Raw genomic sequence first — 22,083 nt, 5'->3', positions numbered from 1 at the left:
CAAACACTTCATTAACATACTATGAATACTTGTCCGGGGAGGTGGGAGGGTTCCTTATGCCTGCTCAGGCCAGGTCGCTCCACTCTCCTCCTGCCTGCTGACGCTCCTGATCGCCGCTCCCTGCCACTTCCACCGCTCCTGTGAGCCGATCGCCCAGCCAGAGTTTCCCGCCGTAGAGGTTCCCGCCGCTGCCTCTCTGCGGCCCGCCCCCCTCCAAGCCCATTCGCCGCCCCGCTCCCGCCACCCAGGTGACCCTCCCTCCCGGCTCCTTACTTAAGGGGACCCACGGGATCGGCCGAGTGTGACCACTTGCCTGCTCAGGCCAGGTCGCTCCACTCTCCTCCTGCCTGCTGACGCTCCTGATCGCCGCTCCCTGCCACTTCCACCGCTCCTGTGAGCCGATCGCCCAGCCAGAGTTTCCCGCCGTAGAGGTTCCCGCCGCTGCCTCCCTGTGGCCCCGCCCCCCTCCAAGCCCATTCGCCGCCCCGCTCCCGCCACCCAGCTGACCCTCCCTCCCGGCTCCTTACTTATGACGCCCCCAGAGCGTCCGCGCAGCCTATGCGCGCAGCGGGAGTGCCGAACGTGCGCCGAAGGTGCGCCAAAGGTAAGCCCGTCTGCGCCCGTCCGCGCCTGGACCGCGCCCAGCGCCAGACCCCCTGGCCCCCGCAAAGGCCACCCCACCTGCCGGACTTACGATGCATCCGAACTCAACGTACTCAACACCGGTCGGATCCCCGGCTGCTACCGAGCCACGCCAAGACGCACCCACGGGCCCTTCGGCTGCCATTCCTGCAACTTCTCCTGCATCCGGACCTGCACTGCACCCGCACCCGCCAAGCCGAACACCAACAGCAACCACATGAAGTGCATCCTACTCAACACTCGCTCTGTCCACAGACACGCCGTCCAACTCTGGAACCTGATCGACACAACATCACCAGATGTCGCCTTCCTCACGGAAACCTGGATGAATGCCTCCTCAGCGCCCGACATCGCCATCGCCATCCCGGACAGATACAAGATCACCCGGAGAGACCGAGTCAATCAGACTGGAGGAGGCATTGCCATCGTCCACAAGAACACCATCCGCATCACGACCAACACCGACGACACCCTCACAGCCGCCGAACACCTGCACTTCCAGATCCACACCGACCCCAAGACCACCCTCAGAGGCACCCTCATCTACAGACCCCCGGGACCACGCACACAATTCTGCGACTTCATCAGCCCGCACGCCCTCCCCTCCGCTGACTACATCCTCCTCGGGGACCTCAACTTCCACCTGGAGAACAACAATGACCGCAACACCACCACCCTGCTGGAAAACCTCGCCAACCTCGGACTCAAGCAGCTGGTGACCACCCCCACCCACTACGCCAGCCACACGCTTGACCCCGTCTTCTCCTCCAGCAAAGACATCTCCTTCAGCCACGCCACTGGACTCCACTGGACGGACCACAGCTGCGTCCACTTCAGCTTCAGAAAGAACACAATCCACCACCACCAGCAACAGGTTGCACGCAGAAGCTGGAATAAGATCACAGCCGACCAGCTCGCCGCATCCCTGAGCCAGGACCCTCCCGCCAGCTCAGCAAACCCCAGCCATGCCGCCAACAACCTCTCGAAGTGGATCAACAACTGCGCAGACGACCTCGCCCCTCTCAGGACCCCGCCCAGCAGAACCGGCTGTAAGAAAGCACCCTGGTTTACCGACGAACTCAAGAGCTCCAAGAAGAACTGCCGAGCCCTCGAGAGAGCCTGGCGCAGAGACCCGACACCAGACAACATGACCACCCTCAAGCTCGCTACTCGAAAACACCACCAACTGATCCACACCACCAAGAAAACAGCATTCAAGGAACGGTTGGACAACAACGCCCACAACAGCAAGGAACTCTTCAACATCGTCAAAGAGCTCTCCAACCCCAGCGCCGGAAACAACGACATCACCCCATCGCACGACTCTGCAACTCCCTCGCCTCGTACTTCCACAACAAGATCGCAGACATACACAACAGCTTCAGCACACAGCCGACGCACCCTACGATCGCACCAGCGCCCCCCACCACCACCCTCAGCGCCTGGACCCCGATCAACACCGAAGAAACCATACGCACGATGAACTCCATCCACTCCGGATCTCCAACCGACCCCTGCCCCCACCACGTCTTCAACAAGGCCGACTCCGTCATCGCTCCCCATCTACGAGACATCATCAACGCCTCCCTCGACACCGCAACCTTCCCGGAGAGCTGGAAGCACGCCGAACTCAGCGCCCTCCTGAAGAAACCTTCAGCCGACCCCACCGACCTCAAAAACTACCGCCCCATCTCGCTCCTCCCGTTTCCTGCTAAAGTCATCGAGAAGACCGTCAACAGACAGCTGGCCGCCTTCCTCGAGACGAATGGCTCCCTCGACCTCTCGCAGTCCGGTTTCCGAGCCAACCACAACACCGAGACCGCCCTCCTCGCAGCCACTGACGACATTCGAGCCCTGCTCGACAACGAGGAAACAGCGGCTCTCATCCTCCTGGACCTCTCCGCGGCGTTCGACACTGTCTGCCACCGCAACCTAGTGCAGCACCTCAGCAACGTCGGAATCCAAGAGAAGGCACTGGAGTGGATCATCTCCTTCCTCTCCGGAAGGACACAGAGAGTCCGCCTCCCCCCGTTCAGATCCGAGGCCACCGAAGTCATCTGCGGCGTACCACAGGGATCATCGCTCAGCCCCACCCTCTTCAACGTCTACATGAGCCCCCTCGCAGCCATCGCACGCCAACACAACCTCAACATCATCTCCTATGCCGACGACACCCAGCTGATCCTCTCCCTCACCAACGACCCCGCCACCGCCAGGGCCAACCTACACGAAGGGATGAAAGACGTAGCCGAGTGGATGAGGAACAGCCGCCTGAAACTGAACTCAGATAAGACGGAAGTCCTCATCCTGGGATCGTCGCCCTCTACCTGGGACGACTCCTGGTGGCCCCCTGCCCTGGGCAACGCACCCAAACCAACGGACCACGCACGCAACCTGGGCTTTATCCTGGACTCCTCCCTCTCCATGACCAGACAAGTCAACGCCGTCTCCTCGTCATGCTTCAACATCCTATGCATGCTACGGAAGATCTTCCGGTGGATCCCCACTGAAACCAGAAAGACGGTCACCCAGGCCCTCGTCACCAGCCGATTGGACTACGGCAACTCCCTCTATGCCGGAACCACTGCAAAACTCCAGAAAAGACTCCAGCGGATTCAGAACACCTCAGCTCGACTCATCCTGGACATCCCCCGACACAGCCACATCTCCGCGCACCTAAGAAACCTGCACTGGCTCCCCGTCAACAAGAGAATCACGTTCCGACTCCTTACCCACGCTCACAAAGCCCTCCACAACCAAGGCCCAAGATACCTCAACGACCGCCTCAACTTCTACACTCCCACACGCCAGCTCCGATCAACCAGTCACGCCCTCGCCGCCGTCCCCCGCATCCGAAGAGCCACAACGGGAGGAAGATCCTTCTCCTACCTGGCTGCCAAGACGTGGAACTCCCTGCCCACCCACCTCCGCCTGACCCAAGACCACCTCGCCTTCAGGAAGCAACTCAAGACCTGGCTGTTCGAGCAGTAGCGGACCCCCCCTCCCCAAGCGCCTTGAGACCCTCCGGGTGAGTAGCGCGCTATACAAATGCCTTGATTGATTGATTGATGACTTTGATGAGTATACCCCTGGAAGAGAACTAGGATTACAGGTAGGTAACCAATCCATATCTTCCAGGGGATACTCATCAATAGTCATAAGCACTGAATAGAGTAGCAAGCCGATACCCACTACCTCGCGGACGAGCAAGCAGCATTTACAAACAGGTAACAGTGCATCTTAACATGACATCAAGCAAATAAATTTCTCAGTGAGGCTTGCCCAACTTGGGCATCCGCCTGTGTATCAGAATCCAAGCAGTAATGGCGAGTGAAAGTATGAACCAAGCTCCAAGTCGCTGCTTTACAAATTTCTGTCATAGGAACATTTCTAAGGAGGGCCGTGGCAGATGCTTTCCCCCTGGTTGAATGTGCTTTGGGTTTGCCCTGAAGAACCTTGTTAGCTAGTTGGTAGGACAAAGATATGCAAGAAACTATCCATCTAGAGATGGATCTTTTAGAAGCTGCCGAACCGGTATTAATGGCACCGTAGTTAACAAACAACCGGTCCGTCTTTCTCAAGGACTTGGTTTTGTCTAGATAAAATTTCAGTACCCTCTTGAGGTCTAAAGAATGGAGGGACCTCTCCGGAGGAGTAGTGGGATTGGGAAAAAAGTGGGAAGCGTGAAAGTCTGATTGATGTGGAAATCCAAGACCACCTTAGGTAGAAAATTCGGATGGGTTCTCAAAACCACCCTGTTTGCATGAAAAACAGTATAAGGCTCTCTACAACACAAGGCCTGGACTTCACTAACCCTACAGGCAGAATTGATGGCGACTAAAAAGGCAGTTTTCCATGATAAATGCGGTAGAGAAGCCTTGTGTATCGGCTCAAAAGTAGCACCCATAAGTTTTGTAAGGACTATGTTGAGCTCCCAAGGAGGAGATGGAGATCTCACTGGGGGGTAAACCTTTTTTTATCCCTTCAAGGAAATCCTTTACCACTGGCATTTGGAAAAAAGAAATTTGTGTAGGGGACTTCCTGTATGCAGTGTTGGCTGCTAGATGCACTTTAATTGAAGAGAACTTCAGACCAGACTTGGCCAAATGTAATAGGTATGGCAACAGTACCTGCACTTGACCCTGCACTGGATCATGAGCATTGTCCATGCACCACAAGTAGAACCGCTTTCATTTGAAAGCATAGGATTTTCTGGTGGAAGGTCTCTTAGCTTCCTTCAGGATAGTCATACAATCCGCTGGTAAGTCTAAGTGTCCGTATTGAAGGACACTTAGGTGGCGCTTCTCTGGTCGTGTCTGCGGCACACGCCTGGAATGCACTCCCCCCTCTCTCCGCATTGTTGAAGACATTGCGGTCTTCAAAAAACTGTTAAAAACATACCTCTTCTCTTAAGGTTTGGCTATAGTGTTCACCCTCTGGCCGCGCCGGGACACTCCTCGGAGTATCTGCGCGCGTAATAAATGTACCTAACATAACATAACATAACATAACATGCTGTCAATCTGAGGGATGAGAGATTGGGATGAAACACTCTCCCCTCGTTCTTGGACAACAGGTCTGGACGGCAAGGCAACCTCCGGTGTGGCACCTCGGATAACTGTGGACGGTCTGGGTACCATCACTGATGAGGCCACTCCAGAGCTATCAGGATCATTCTGGTGTTGGTCCTTTAAAATGTGTCAATCACTGCAGAGATCAGCGGAAGCGGAGGAAAGGCATACAGTAATGTCTAAGACCAGTTTATCAAAAGGGCATTGCTTTGTGACACTGGTTGGGGAAACCTTGACGCGAAGACGGGGCATTTGATGTTGGCTGCGTCTGTGAAGAGGTCGATGTCTGCCACTCCACATTGCCGGAAGATGTCTTGCATGACTTCGCTGTTTAGCACCCAGTCGTGCACTTCTACGAAGTCTCTGCTTAGTGAGTCTGCTTGAACGTTCATGGCCCCCGGAAGGTGAATGGCCACAATGCTGAGGTTCCTTGCGAGAAGCCACTTCCAGATGGTCTGTGACTCCAGAGAGAGAGTTCTTGACCTGGTGCCCACCTGCTTGTTCAGATAATACATCATTGTGGTAATGTCTGTCTGAACCAAGAGGGAGCTGGACTGGAGAGAAGGGTACAGCCACTTGAGAGCCAGGTGAACGGCTCTTGACTCCAGAAAGTTGATGTGATACTCTCGTTCTGTCTCTGACCAGAGACCTTGTACTTGAAGAGGCCCCATGTGCGCTCCCCAACCTTGCAGGTGGGAATGTCTTGGTGGAATGGGACTCCCTTTAGTAGGTGTGACCGGTTCATCCACCATCTGATGGAGTCTTTGGCTGATTGAGGTAGAGTCACACGGTCCCTCCAACGACCTGAGACTTGCATCCAATGGGCCTCCAGAGACTGCTGCAGAGGATGCATGTTCAATCTGGCATTGGGGACGATGAATACGTAAGAGGCCATGGAGCCCAACAGCGACAAAACCTGTCTGACTGTGGCATAACGGGCACAGAGGAGATCGCAACATTTGTCTCTGATTGATGATAACCTCTCTTCCGAAGGACACACACTTGCCTTTGCGGTATCCAGTGAAGAGCCCAGGTAATGGGTTCTCTGGGTCGGATTGAAGACCGACTTCTTGAAGTTGAATTAATGCCCCAGTGTGTTCAACAGCTGGAGACAGTAGTTGAGGTGATTCTGAAGCAGAAAAGGTGTGGCACTCTTCGGGAGCCAATCGTCCAGATAGGGGTAAATGAAGATTTTGCATTTGCGTAGAAATTCTGCCACCACCGCCATGCACTTTGAGAACATTCGGGGGGCTGATTTGAGCCGGAACGGTAGAACTCGGAATTGAAAATGCTGATGGGTTACTTGAAAGTGGAGGAACTTTCGATGCCTTTTGGAGACCGAGATATGGAAGTACGCGTCCTGCAAGTCTATAGCACATATCCAGTCTCCCTGATGTAGATGAGGAAAGATCTGGTGCAGAGCCAACATCCCAAACATTTTCTTACAGATGAATTTGTTCAAGAGCCGCAGATCGAGAATTGGTCTGTATTCTCTAGTCGATCCTCTTTTTTTCGACCAGGAAGTAACAAGAGTAAATGCCTTGTCCTTGCTGTTGCTTTGGAACATACTCTATGGCATTTTTTGTAGAAGACTGTCCACCTCTTTTTGCAATAGTAGGTGATGTTGGTTGGATCTTCTTTGAGGAGGAACTGATGGAGGTGGGGCCTTGAACCTCAGCAAGCATCCATTTTGCACAATATTCAGCACCTATTTGCCATTTGTTATTGATCTCCACTCTTCCAGATGAAAAGTCATACTTCCTCCTACCGGAGTGGCTAACGGGCACGGAGGAAGCCTCGGCTCATTGTTTGGCTGGTTGCTTAACAGTTCAAGCCTGCTGCCTGTTGTTTCCTCTACCTCTACCAGGTCGTCTTTGATGGAATTGCTACCTCTGCTGCTGCTGATTCTGGGATGACCACTGGGGGGTTTGAACCCTCTGATGGAAGGAGCGCCTGTCGTAGGGGCGGAACCTTTTGCGGAATTCTTTTCGCTTCTCTAGGCCAACGGCCTTCACAGTGTCCAATTCAGTTTTCATTTTGGCCATCTCATCATCCGCGTGAGACCCAAACAGCGAAGACCCATTGAACGGAAGGTTGACAATCCTCCGTTGGGCTTCTGCTTTCAGGCCTGTGAGACGCAGGCCGAGTGTCTGGAACAGATACCGTGCGAATAGCCATGTGCGGCCAGATCCGATGAATCTGCAGCTGCACTTAGCATCTGGTTCGCCACCAAGCCCCCTTCTTGCAGTATCTCCTGAAAGTCCTGCTGGTCTTCTTTCTGGAGTTTGTCGGTGAATCTGGCAAGGGAGTCCCAGAGAGACCTATCGTACCTCCCTAGGAGAGCTGAGGCGCTGGCGACCTTCATAAAGGAGGCAGAGGTATTACACATCCTCTTGCCCAGTGAGTCCATATTTTTGCTGGCTTTCTCAGGAGGGACTGACAAGGAAGAAGACTTAGAGTGTGCCTTCCTGGCTGCCACCACAATGACCGAGTCTGGTGGGGGATCAGAACGTAGGAAAAGCGGGTCCTGATCCAGGGCTTTATATTTCTTGACAATATGAGATGGTACTTCGCCCACTGTGGAAAGTCTGCATGGCGGGCTCTAAGAGGCCTGGGACTAGAGGCAGTAGAGACCTGGTTGACGATCGATGGTGTAAGGTCTCAAAGATAACGGATGTGGAGGCCGTCAGGGCCAACATACTGATGTTGAGCTTTTTGGCCCCTCTGCAGAGAACGTCAGTGAAGGTTCCTTTGTCGTTAATCGTGGACACTCTGGATGGTGGTGTTGCAGACAGAGTTGGTGAATAATCCTTGATCGAAGATCTGGAGGATGTGGACCACGTTAATGATCTTCGTCTCCTCCTCTTGGGAGAGGAAACATGATGCGAGCGTGATCACGAGCGTGACCTCGTGTGACAGGACAATGGGGACCTTGACCTTCTCGGGGTACTTTTCGGAGAGACCCTCGATGATGCGGTTGGAGGAGGGCCCCTGGAAACTCTCGACGGAGAGTAGGTGTGAGAGCAATCTGAATCAGGACTTCCATATTCAGCACCTGTACCTTCCAGCCATCTTGGCGGAAGATTGAAAGGATGTGACTTCTTAGCCGTAACCGGAGAGCCCTGCGGCGAAATCTGGCCAATGTTAATGCCCGCGGATGATGATGGTCTTTTGACGTCGAACGTCTTGACCTCGACATCGACCTCACCCTCTCTGTCACCTCCTCCGAGATGACTACAGGGTTTCTGTCCATCGACGTCGACCGATGTCTCGACGACTACACCGACTGTGCCGTCTTTGACGTCGATCTCCTTGGTGGCTAGATACTGGCAGACCGTCGTCTCCGCAAAGATTTCAACTTAGTCCTCGACGTCGAACGCCCACGCAGACGGACAGGAGATTTCTACGTCAATCGTCTCTGGCACTTCTTCGACGTCGAATTTTTTGAAGGTGAGCGCCTCGACTGCGACAGAGATCTCTCCGTCGTCCGTTGGTAATCTCTCGGCAGAGCCTTCGCCAGCAAACCCCTCGACGCCGACCTCCGAGAAGGTGGCGGAGTGTTCCTCGCCGTCGACGGATGTTTCGATTTCGACGGGTGCTTGTCAGGTCTCTCGGGACCAGCATACTTCGAGCGCGAAGTATGTCTCGACGTCGACTTACATTTGTGCGATGGAGAGTGGTGTCGCCTCGACGGCGATCTGTCCCTCGACGCTGAAGAGTGTCTTGCCTGCTTCTTCGACAGCGATCTCGACGACAACGGCGAACAGTCAGGAATCTGTTTCTTTCTGGACTCTGGAGAGGTAGATCTTCACCTTTTTTGGTGTTCATGATGAGAGGAGGGCTCTTGGGCACTCCCAAGGCCACTTTTGTGATGATTGTTTTCCTCTCTCCAGCAAGGCATGGAGCCTAATCTACTCCCTGTCCTGAAGAGTCCTTTTAGAAAATTGCTGACAATAATTGCAAGTATCAGGCTTGTGTGAAGATGGCAAACACATGATGCACACAGAGTGCGGGTCTGATTTTGCCATCATTTTACCACATGAAGGACATTTGTTGAATAATGCTGGCATTCTGACCGAAACAAATATGGTAAATTGTCAGAAAGGTTTAAGAAAAAACAACCAGCAGTCAAAAATGTCCAAAAGTGAGAGAAAAAACTAATTTCTGACTAAAGATAATCAAAAACTGTCGAGCTCAAGCTTCAGGATCCTCACAGAAGGAGCCGGAAAAAAGAACTGACATAACTGTCACCTGTGGTGCATGATGGGAGCAGAGGGGCTCCTGGAGGTCTTAAAGGCACGGTGTCCAGGTTCTTGGAAGCCTTAAAGGCAAGGTGCCAGTTTTTTACCATACTATGATGTTTATTTATCTATGCAGCCTATGGGCCAACTGCCTGCTATTACCTGCTTTTCTTTTTTTTTAAATGAAGGTTTCTTGTATTGCACTATTACAGTGTATGTTCTCTATTACAAGGTGTATGTAGGAGATTATTTTTCAACAAGAAATACCTATGTAATTTTGGCATTTTGCCCTATTGGAACTATGTTAGGCTGCATATTTATGTAATTATATACATGTATATATGTATGTCGCTGAAGTGCTAGGCACTTGTGGCCCCCAACATACACATATATATGTATATTTTTATATGCTCCGGGATTCCGCACGTGGGCGGGGATTATTCAGTGCTTATGACTATTGATGAGTATCTCCTGGAAGAGAAATAAGGCTGTCTCCGAAGCCAAAAGTGAATCACTTTGAAGTTGTGACTGTGATCTGAACCAGACACTACAGTGGTCTTCTCAGGAATAAGATACCTCCCCAAACAAGAAAAGCAGATGTTATGACTGAGAAAAATGGACTATAGATGCTAAGAGTAGGTTCACCAAGTCCTTTGTCGACATTTATCAATCATTTGGCAAGGGTTTTTGTGTCCAGTAACTCTAGCTTTATCACCAAAAACCACTGCTTTGGGCGAAGCATCCAAGCCTTGGGTCCAAATTCTCTTGTATAATGAGTGAGATTCTTGGTCACCAAGAGATGGTTTTTTTGTGGATACTAGAAGCCATACATGGGGAAGAGGTAAACTAAGTATAAGACTTGTACCATTTTTGGGTAACCGGCACCAGTACCAAACAATATAATTTCAGAGACAGTATCTGAAATTTTGGGTCGAGATTCGTTCATTGTGGTGATGAATGTGAACACCAGGGACTGGTGATTTCTACAGTGATATTCTAACAACCAAACCCTTGCTAAAGGCTGAGGCATTGAGCATGATCTTGTGCCTTGCAGAAACCCCAGAAAACAAATCAGTGTGTAGTACTCCACATAACTCCTACCCAAATACAAGAAATCAAGAAACAAATACCATTGATTCGAGGGACTAGAGAGTAATTTCCTGCACACCAGTCCCAGGACAAAGCTATATTAAAGAATGTTTAGTTATTGCCAATTGACTGTAACACAAACCAGGTGATATTGTATCCGCCACAGACACCTTCACCACAAGCTGTTCACTCTAGAGATGCTCAATACACTAAATGAGTATGTCTGACTATAACTATTAATGTGGGATCCACTCCATCTTCCATTCTTCATCATCCAGGTACCATTACACCCCTCCACTGATTTTACCATCTGCCTAGAATGAACTATTATTACTACTGTTCAGGTCCTGCCTCAATGTCATTTACATTCTTGCGTTCACAAACGTATCTTCTTTGTAGATTGTATCTGCCATCCCCTATTTTCTTTCACTTATAACAGAAACTTTCATACTGGTTAACCTATTATTGTGATAATGGTGTTCCAGAGTCACTGCTATGTGTCATACAACTTGATATAGCAATGGATCCAGAGATGAGTTACATTTTCAGTAAATGACCCGGAAATTCAATGTGTTGTTCCATCATAAGGGGAAACATATAAAACACAAAGTTTTCTCCAGAGCTACCTTCCACAATCCTATTGTAACTCCATCTTGGTACCGACCCTGCTTTCCTTGTTCTTTGGTACAGTCCATTTAGTCAAAGTATTAACAACTTGTAAATGCTACTGTCTCTCCATTAATGATGCTGCAATGGTTAGTACCACTTTCACGTTGAGCATCTTGTTTAGTGGTAGGGGTATGGTCTCATTAATCTATATTGTATCACCTCTTTTAGGGTGCATTAGTAGAGGTTTTATTGAATCAGTGCTTCGTTCAATAAGCTTCTTCTGTGACAACATATATACGATATAGCAGATGTTTTACACATACAAATATCACTACAGAAATCGTGGAGGTGACCCGTAGCACGGGAGACACCTGTCTCTGTAGGGTGGGCAGCATCGGTCTCTGCAGATTGAGTGACACAAGTTGTATTTCCTTGTCTGCATGTTTTGGGCCTCCTCAGGCATTCTTACTCACAGGTGAGATGGTGGAAGCTGTTAATCACAGAAGGATGGACTGGTGCTTGGTAGTCCCAGAATACGGGCCCCTTATAACAGTAGCAATAGCAAGGGTATGCAGTTACTAGAGGGGAGGAAAAAAGGGGGGAGAGGGGTACCAAGTGCCCACAAGTAGAAAAGGTGGTAGAGCTGGAGTAGCTCCAATTAGGATCAAGGGCCTAAGTAGTAGTGGGGCATATATGTAAAGAGTAGAGATGGGAAGGACGGAGTGTGAATTAAAAATAGCTATCGGAGTCCCACAGAATATTTTTATTAGCTGGGTTCCTATGCTATAATGAAAACAGAAGATTATAGAGTTGTGGTTAAAGAGATAGGATTACACCCTCTCAAGTGCCAGATTATGTGTGAATTGTGAGGGGGGTCAACATGTTTCATGCCTTTTATCGTTCAAGGGATCTTGGCATTTCATCAGGACTATAGGATCCTCGTCTACTCTAGTGGGGACAGTGTGGATAAGTATCTGTCAGGTACCGTCCCCTATGGTTTGGACTCATGTGGTAGATCTGCGTGAAAGGGAAAAGACCTCCGGCAAAGAGCACCCTTGCGGGTCTATTGAGAAATTGCAGCACCCGCCCAACGAGGAGCTAGCCGATGAGGCAGCATGACACCCACCTTTATCCTCCCCTCTATGAACTGCACACCCTTGCTTTTGCTACTGTCAAAAAATAAGTGCCAGAGCTGAGCCCCGGCAGACAGTAGCACAAATTAGGCACTGCATTGGAACTATTCATCCAACTAGTTAACATTTGTAAAGCGTGTTGCAAACATCCAAATGTTCAGCATTCTGTTGAAGTAGATCTGATCCAAGAGGGTTTTTAAGGAAGAAAACTGCTAGAAAGAGTTGGGTTTCTTTAGGCACAATATGTGCACCAATTAAAACAGTGACATAGCCAGCAGTTGGCTATAATATATCAGTACCTCGTGTCATCAGAGTTCTTCCCTGAGCTGGTGGTTCACTTTAACCTTTCAAGACTAGGCCCGCCACTCCTGAGATGTGGCAGGCAGTGAGGTCCTGAAACACCTGTAGAGCATGAGAGAAGATCCTGTAGAGACACTTGTGAGGAGCTTCACAGATGCTTAGCTTTGTGCCCCTACAAAACTAACGGCTAAGGCAGTCGACCTCGAATCTGGGGAACTGGGTTCGAGTCTCGGCAATGACGCTGAACATCCTGGGATTCTGGGCACTTGATCTTCGCGTGCCTAACAAAAATGAATGTGTCCTCATGTAATGCAACTGTGTAAGCGCTCTGATACCTGATTTGTGTCAAGTTTGCGCTATATAAAACTATGTAAAATAAAATAAAAAAATTGACCACTGGAGGGGGGGGGGGGGGCGCTGCTCGAGGAGACTCGTTCATTTATTGAGGTAACTTTAACACAAGGCTGGCCTGTTATTCTAGCAGAGGGTCAACCCGAATTATCACCTACATCATAGGACCTTTGCTTCAGAGAATGGATGCCTTACACGACCTAAGTGGTTTGCAAGAGTTTTATTAAATCATATCTAAACACAGTACACTTCGGAAAGGTTTAAAAAATGAAAGCTATTTACAATTTAGTTGTCCCCAGTATTCTCCATTTCCACACATCGAGTGGGCAGTGAACAGGCCTTGACGGAGCGGATATGCTTCCTCTTTTGGGACATATTTACTACTTTTTCTAAATGTTGCAATTGCGAACCTCATTGTACAAGTTTTTCCACAACCAGGGTCACCATACGCAGCGTTTTGTTGAAAGCAAGACTCCCCATATACGAAAAACAGAAAACAGTTTTTTGTGCTTTCTGTGCCTGCTATACAAGGTCTGGGATTGTGGGTGACACGCTTCCAAAGAGTTATAGACGGGATGGTTCTCTGCCATGTACAACAAACGACTGTGGCTTGGAAGAAAACAAGGCTGTATTAGCAACTTGCTGTGGTCCATCCTAGACACCATTCAAAAACCTCTGCAAAGCAAGTGTGACCTTATATCTTCCCCTACAGACAATAACATTAGCCAAGAAGTCCACATTTAAGCTGCTATCAACTGACTGCATGATGCCTGGCACAGGTAAGCCACGAAGCAGGTGTATCAGCAAACTGACAGAGCATTGACTAAGGGCACAGTGCACCACACACACACACACACACACTGGCGAACACACATATATGTAGGTAATTGATGACAAAGTGAAAGGAGATGGCTGCCGCAGGCAGGTTGTTTTAAAAACAGTCAAAAGGGAAATCACGGGTTTTTATTCTGGTTACTAAAATAATCTGCATTTAGGCCATACTTAAGAGTGGTCTGAAAATGCTCTGGACTTTCCCTACTCTCACAGTTACCCATAGCCAGGGATAGCAGCAACACTGGGAGTGGGGAAAGTCCAAGCCATTACATGTCGGACCCTGAGGTTCCCCTTAGAAATGAGGAATTACCAGGGTAATCTGTAATGTCAGGTTTGATTCCTACAGTAATTCTTCATTTTCATCCGGATTCACAGAAACGCATTGTACCTCCTCATTCCGATGAGCCGGTAACTGCGGTTAACAGCTCCAAATGAATTAAAAGACCATTTGAACAGAGGGCCTGAGGATATTTTTCTACATTTTTGCAGCGGGATCTTTGTAAGGTCAGCATAGGACTGCTGGGCTTCTCTAATGCGGCACAGGACTTTCCATAGGATCACATATAGTGTCAAGTAGCAGAGCTTGGGCTTTAAGTGATGAACCAAGGCCGTTAACCATTCTTATTGTGCCCTTGGCTATAAATTGCAACTAAGCACAATCAGGCGGCTTTTCATAAATGTTTACTACCTCTGATTTCATTTTTTGTAAATTGGATGCAATAATTGTATATACAGCTTCATGGTTGAGCCCTCTAAATGTATGATATATTTAGATCACAATGTACTTGCCATCCATCAGAACCCCAGATCTGCCCGCTCAAGATGCGGGAAGAGTCTACTGCTCTGTATCCAGACCCACTGGAATTATGCGGCAGGGGAGGGTCAAATTATGCAGCAAGGTAAATTATCCGGCCATAGAAGACAAATTATGTGGCATAATGTGTAATATTTTGTGATAGTATTACTTTATTATTTAGCCATTTTTAAGCTTCATAACACTGTCTGGGCATTGGTTGTACTTCATTAGTACCAGTTTAACACCCAAATATAGCAATAAGACACAGAAAGGTGATCAGTCAGTCAGCCTTTGCAAAAGGCCTTGCCCTGCGCAGCAACAAGTGTTGCTGCATTTTTGATAACTTTTGAACCGTTTGATCTAGAAACATTTTTTTTTGTTAAAATCTGCAGATTATGAGGCAGATGATGAACTATGTGGCAAAACTACAATTATGCAAAAAGACTCTGCATCCGCACAATCACATAATTCCAGTGGCCCTGGCTGTATTTCATCTTCCCGATGAATTGGCAATTCAATGAGTTACATAAAAATCGGTGAAAGAAACTGAATTATTCCTATCTTATAATGTAGATCAATTTGAGTCAATGGAGGTTCACAAGAGCGGGAGCCATACCAACTTTCCAAAGTACCCACGTCAGTCTAACATGGGATCTTTTTTAAGCTGGAATGCTGAACCTAAATGCAATTCATCTGCGGTCAGTGATTGTCCTGAAAATATGAGGTGGCTCTTCCTCTCGTGGAGAACAAATAGACACCCCTCCTTGAGTGTATGTGTAATATTTTATGTTATACGATATGCCTGATTCTCCATGTTTTGCATCGGGAGTGTTGCATGTTTGTCCAGAAGATCCGGATCCATGACTGATTTTCAGCATTACAGTTGACTTCGTAGTTCATTCAGTTTCCTCGTATGTGAACGCGAAATACGCGATTGTCCTGAAAGTCTGGCATGGATCTGATCCTCGTGGGCCCCCGTCATGCAGAATCAGCGGTGGTTATTACATTTGCTGTCTTTCAATCAGGCGCAATGCTCTCCGAAGGCGAGCCCATTATGCTGGAATGTGAGCTTCAAGTGGGCTGAAGCCTCCCCCCTTCAGGGGAGGTGCAGGGTCGACAATGGCACACAACGAGGCTCTATTTTGATCTTTTTTTTTAATGGGTGGGAAAAGGTTGAACCTAACAGAGATTCTGACAATAAAGCAATATCACAATTTCCCTGCTCGGTGGCCTCGCGCCACCTGTCTTAATGAGATCCGTGTCGGGTCCTCGTGAGAAATGACATTGACTGCAGCATCCCTTTGTGGTGTCTGACACAATGCAGGCCTTACAGGAGCAGGCGAGTGGTCTCTCCCAGATCACGCGATTTACTAAAAAGGCTGATAAGTGAATGGCCTTTTGAATATAAACGAATGCAGGCACCCAGTGTACCACCTCCTTCCAAATGTAATTGAAATAAAGACAAGCCGACATAATACAAGGAACACTTCAAGGGCGACCTCCCTCCATGCTCAGAGGTCTTATGCACACAAGTACTACGCACTTGCACAAACGTAGGAACAAAGCTGCTCGAACAAGCACTGATCATGCCATGCACACATTTATTTACCTTCCGGAAACGACTGTGGCTCTGGACCGGTCGATGGAGAGACTTTATCACTTCAAAGCACATTGTTAATAAATGCAAGCGACAGCAACACAGGCGGGAGGTGAGCGGACGCAGACGGCCATGTTCAATGGACAAGCCAGGCGGCTGGGGACTAGATGCGTGCAGCACAGGACAGCGCGCGCCACTGCGAATCTTTCAAGTACACACAGGAGACAACACAAGCTGACCTTGTCTCATCGCGACTCGAGAGTCTTTCAAGTCCACAAGAAAGTGTGGTGGCTTTAGAGCATTTTTTTGCCGGTCTTAGCTTTTACGTTGCCCGTAAAAAAAGAGGTCATGTCCTTTTTGAGACACTGAATAGCTAGTAAACCTTTAAAATCGCCAATTGGAGAGAGAGTTGGGATTGGAGAAGGATGTAGGGCAGTCTGCGGGGAATTGCTTCCTACTTAATCTACTGTTTACAAGCTTGGGATGGACAATACTGTGAAATGGGCAATGCTAATTTAGATTCGCCATGAAAATTCGGACTGTGGGAGGGGTAGAGAAAAAAATAATACTAGAGTGTTTTGTTATTGAATACAGCCGGTCTGCGACTCATGCATATGGACACGCTGCACATTTGCATATCCAGCGCTATACAAAGCTTCTAGCATCTTGACCCTGAGATTGCGGTGGTGCCAGATAGCTATAGCAATTCTAGGTATCTGATGATCTGCTTTAAAAGGGCTGCTTCCCGGAAAGACTACAGTGTTTTTCTGTAAACACTGGTTAACGCTTTCCTAAAATATATTTTCAGCCCTCTGTGCCATTTTGATATCACTGGTAAAAAAAATGACAATTTCCCTGAACGGCTAAAAAGGTTATATCTAGCCTGTGGGGGGGCTGTTTAATCACTTGCACTCTCTGTCCATGTTTCAGTAAATGATAAAGATATTTTTCCTTCCTTTTAGGTTTCCATCTCTGAGCTGTACCCAACCATGCGTTCACAGCTATTGACATTAAGAAAATCCACTTACATTCTGCTTGCCCACAATGTTGTCGAATGGAAGCTCCGGGCTCCAGGATCCCTCGGTGAAGGTCGCCCCGCTGTTTCTCCTTTCCGAAGCACTGATGGACTCCTTCACAATGTCTTCTGGCAGCGTCAGTAGACATTCCTCTGGCTGCTTGATCAAGTAGGTCTCGATGTTGTGCTTCCGTAGGAATTCATTGCGCTCCTTGCCATGTCCCTCCTCTACATCGTAATCCCCGTTAAGGCAGTCGAGTGTGGCCTTCGAGATGTGGATCCTCCTGTTGGAAGCAGGGAAAAGATGGCGGGTGTTATTCTTCTGCCTTTGGGAGCAAGGGGCAATGGAGATGCTATTAAGAATCTACTGCTGGGCCCCAGTCAATGGTGTGGTCAAAAGATCTGTCAAACTCCGACAGCCAACCATAAGAGTGAGCTGAGGGTTCTGTTGGGACCAAACACCCATGGATTATGATGGGGTGGAGGTTTATTCCCCTGTTAACATTACTTATGTCAATACCTGCAAATACTCTTCACATGTTTCCATGGTATGCTACCGTGTCAAGGTTCAGTTGTTTTGTTGCTTGGTTTGTGTAACATAAGTCAACTAATTGTGTGCAGAAGGTTAGAGAAGCCTTGCGCCTTAGTTGTACAGTGTAGATTGGATGTATTTCTTGTTAGGACCTTTCTTAAATGTAGTGAGGACTACATGGTTGCAAAATGATTTGGAAACATTGATCTATTTAGGGGTTCTCCAAAGACAGCCCTGGAGGGCCAGATCTATGCTAGATTTTTAAGAAAACGACATTTATCTAAATGGGGATATGCTAAAAATCTGGCATGGATCCAGCCCTCTAAGACCGACTTTGGAGAATCCTGCTGTATAGGCTGGGACCAGCAACAGCGTATGCTCTAGTGATTGACCTGGCTTTAGGAAAAGTCAGCAGGCTGCCCCATACAGCAACAGCCTCACTCTGCTCTAAAACTGTGAGGTGGTGTTAGGGTTAGAAAGGGGTGGATGCAGATTGGATTGAAGGAGGATAACAGAGCGGGGCTAACATTCTGTGAATTCATCTGCACTCATCATAGCACCACCTTGAATTGCTTTCCCACACACAGAAAGCAAGCCGTCGTTGGCCCACCCTGAACCACAGATCCTGTTTAGAACCTCAGCATCTAAAGTGACATCCCACACTACAGATATCATAAGCTATAGTAACCCCAATGTTGAGTGTCATATTTTACTCTGTACTCTATATATGTTCAACTCCCAGGGATATATTAGCATGTCCTTCTAGTGAAATATGTGGATGCTACTGACGTCTGCCACATCACTGAAGAAAAGGAGTTTAGTTTGGATGTAAATTTTCCCAAGAAGTAATATGCTGTTCAACCCTAGTGTCATTTCATTACATTATGCTATGTTAATTTCTGCTTGACAAAGCACACTAATGCAAAAGCTTCATTGTGTGGAAAGAGAGATATCAACACCTCAAGGAAATGCTGAAAAACATTGCAATTGAGATTTGAGCATGTTTGTGAATTTTAGAAAAGAGGATTGAGTGCGCAGTGAATGAGGAAGACGTTCTGCAGACAAGCTGTGGTGACAGATACCGCCCTGGCTTTAGTATACACTTTGCATTTCAATGGAATTTGGAGCAGTGCATAGTTTGCTGACCTGAGATGGTAGGTACATGTATGACAGGTAATTTTGGCAGCAATAAAATCAGGGGTTTGATTGAACATGGCTTTGCATCCATTGGGGAAGAGCTTCATTTACAACCCCTTGTGGGCCACTTATCAATTAAATTGATGTAAGAATTTTTGAGATGTCACCCCACTTCCTAACCATCTGCTAGGCTTATTGCAGCATTTTGCATTAGCTGGAGCCTATTAAAGATGTATTGTGCTGCTGCTAAGTATAGGCTAAGTATAGGCTGTTCCCAATATCAATTCTAGTGGAGTGAAGGTGAATGTTCAGGAAAGGCAGGATGTGGTCTAGTACTCCCAGAGGGTGAATGCAGACATGATTAAATGGTACAAAATACCTCACACAAAGAAATTATTTTAGGAATACTGCACATTTTAGTTTGGTGCTTTTATAACACATTCAATAGGAGACAAGCTCATTGGACATTCATGTCCCCATCATTCATGGCCTGGCACAGGGAACCTCTGGTTGCATCCCACCTTACTCTAACCATATTCCAATCAGTTTTCCAGCTCTTGTGTCAGTATTCCCACCCTTCCTTATACATTTGCCACTACACCCACCAAATTGTTTGAATGAGAATAAAAGTCCCAGACCATCCATGCTACTATGTCATCTCTGCAGTTCTTTGTCCTGAGTTTCCTTGCATCATATGTGCTAAGATTATAGATGGAGGTAGATCCCTTACACTGGTACCGTTAGATCTGTCAGCAGCTTTTAATACCATATCCCATCCTATGCTCATGCAATCGCTTATGGATATTGGCTTCAGAGATCAGGCTTTGAGCTGCATCATCTCTTTTCTAACAGAGTTTTGCCAGCCCACCTCCCCAGAACCAGTTATTTATGCATTAAAATGCTTGTGCTGTTCCCTAGGACTCTGCATAGAATTCCACTTGATGGAACTGCTCTAATAAGTTACTTTTGAGTAAATATGTACTCCTGCATAGATGACACTTAACTGATAGTACTTCTAGACTGTAAAAACAATCAACTTTGCAGCAATTTCAAAGATTGTTTTCAACCAATTATGTCTTGGATGAATAATAACACTATGTGACTCAAAACTGACATGAACAGAGTGGTTGTCTTTGGGAATTCTTCCCGCTGTTCCCAGAAAGGGTGGCATGAAAAACGTGGACCACCTCCATCTCCAGTTGCCTGGAACGTAGCTATTATCTTTGACAACAAGCTTGCTTTTGAAAGTCAAGCTCTCCAACAACTGCTTTTTTGACCTAAGTAGCTTGCATATAATGTTGCATCTCCTTCGAGATATACACAGGAAATCAGGGCCCCAGGCATTATGAAACTGGGCTACTGTAACTCTATGTGTATTTTACTTCTTACCTATCTTACCACGCAGCTGACTCAGAATACTGCAGTACGATTCATTCTCCTATCACCTCAATTCCTTTACTTCCTATCAAGATGAGGAATATTTTCAAAGCCTTGTATTTTGTAATAAAGCTATTTATTGTCTTCTCCCCTAAAGAGAAAAATCACTTCCATAGAATATACTTCCTGGAGAATTGTTTGATCACAAGATATTACCTTACTCACTGCTGTGCTTCTCTGTACTTACTTCCAAGGCTTTTCTCCAGGTACTACAATCCACTACTAATCTATTATGTGCTTGGAAGAGTTTAAAAGTCACCTAGTCCATACCTCAATATGATCACTGGCTCTTAGTTTCACTAGCGTAGCACCAGGATACACTTCTTGGTGGTTGTCGCACTCTATAAAACTATAAATTAATCAATTAATTTGGCACTGTTTTTGATGTCCCAGATCCTGAAGAACAAACCATAGGAATTATGGTGCTCATTAGGAACACCCTTGGATTGGTTTCCTCTCTCTTAAAATAATCCCCTTCAATCCTCTCTGCACAGGACATGGCTTGTGGCAATCTTATAGCATTTTGATTTAGCATGCTGCACCCAAATACTGTGTGTGGGTAACGCTTTCTAAATCTTGTCCAGTGTCCCACGTCAAATGAGGAGCAATTATATATTTTTGTTTTAAAGCATTTAATGAATGGAAATGAAGACTCGAATGTTTGCAATCAGAGAACATTTCCTGATTATTAGGTAATCCTTTAGGATACCTTTACCTGATCATGAGCATCTTTATATTTGTAGGAGTGAAATTTTCACCGTGGAAAATGGTTTCAACTGAGAGAAAACAACAAGGACAGTCCGATCACCCACTTCTGCCTTTCTTGTGTTCATTGTCTGAGGGGAAAAAAACAAGGTTTCCAAGAAGAATACTCTGACCAAAGTGGGTTGGTTGGATTTCTGAATTGGCTCTGATTTTCAGTGGATTGTTTCTCCTACTGTCATGTAGTTCCTTCTAATCCATAGGATCTGCACATTGTTTGGACAACATAAACTAGGGGCTTGGTGCCAAGACTGATTCCGGACACTCCGGCAGGATATGTTGGCCTTTGGACCATCTAGCCCACAGTGCCACTATAAGCCCTCCTAACCAACCAGGAAGCGACTGGCTTCTGGCAACCACTGAACATGGCAACCCTGATCTTCAGGGATTGTGGAAACAGTACAGAACCTTTTGCTCAGTCACTCGTGCTCACTTATTCTCAGAGAAGTATACAGAGTGTCTACGGTAGGAAGTTTTCAATAAATTAATTGAACCAACGTTATTCTTGCATAAAATACATGTGCTATAATGATTAATAGACAGAAGCAGATAACTGTGATTACAAGCACCAACACCGTAAATAGTAGATATAGTTCTACCATGGTCCTAATGGTTATGGATATGTAGATAGCCCTGTCGCCTCGTGGATGAAGATAAGAGATGACATTTGTACAGAGTGCGAAACGAGACCTTGTACATGATTTTCAGGGCGTTGTGATAATGTTGTGCGAAGCTAGATATGTAAACAAGTTTAGTTTCGGGGAAACTAATCCAGGCGTGCATGCAAATATAATCGAAAGTTCACAGCTGAAAATGTTATTTGTGAGGACAATTTAAGAAATAAGCTGCTGCTCTACATGGACCTAACTTGGGAATATAACACTTCATCTATGCCATTTACCTGCCCTTTAATAAACTTCAGGCCCCTTCCACGTCACTGTCAATATATCCACCCCAGAATCATCAATCAATTCCTTGCCCACCTTTCACTACTCCCTGTCACTCAATGCAGCCATCCGAATGTATTGAGACAAAAA

The 22,083-nt window shown here is 47.3% G+C and overlaps 1 protein-coding gene across 2 annotated transcripts in view; it reads right to left on the bottom strand.

Moving 5' to 3' along the window:
- Positions 1–22,083, bottom strand: part of ADCY8 (adenylate cyclase 8) — a 1,038,851-nt gene that overhangs the window by 386,523 nt on the left and 630,245 nt on the right. For both annotated transcript variants that reach the window (XM_085604917.1, XM_085604918.1), the window contains exon 7: positions 17,192–17,462. In XM_085604917.1, coding sequence (XP_085461043.1) covers positions 17,192–17,462 — 271 coding nt within the window. The remainder of the gene's footprint in view (positions 1–17,191; positions 17,463–22,083) is intronic.

Source organism: Triturus cristatus, chromosome 5_1 (genome assembly GCF_964204655.1).
Source record: "Triturus cristatus chromosome 5_1, aTriCri1.1, whole genome shotgun sequence".
Lineage (NCBI taxonomy): Eukaryota > Metazoa > Chordata > Amphibia > Caudata > Salamandridae > Triturus > Triturus cristatus.
The sequence above is the reverse complement of the archived record's forward strand: the minus strand, read 5'-3'. Positions and strand labels throughout refer to the sequence as shown.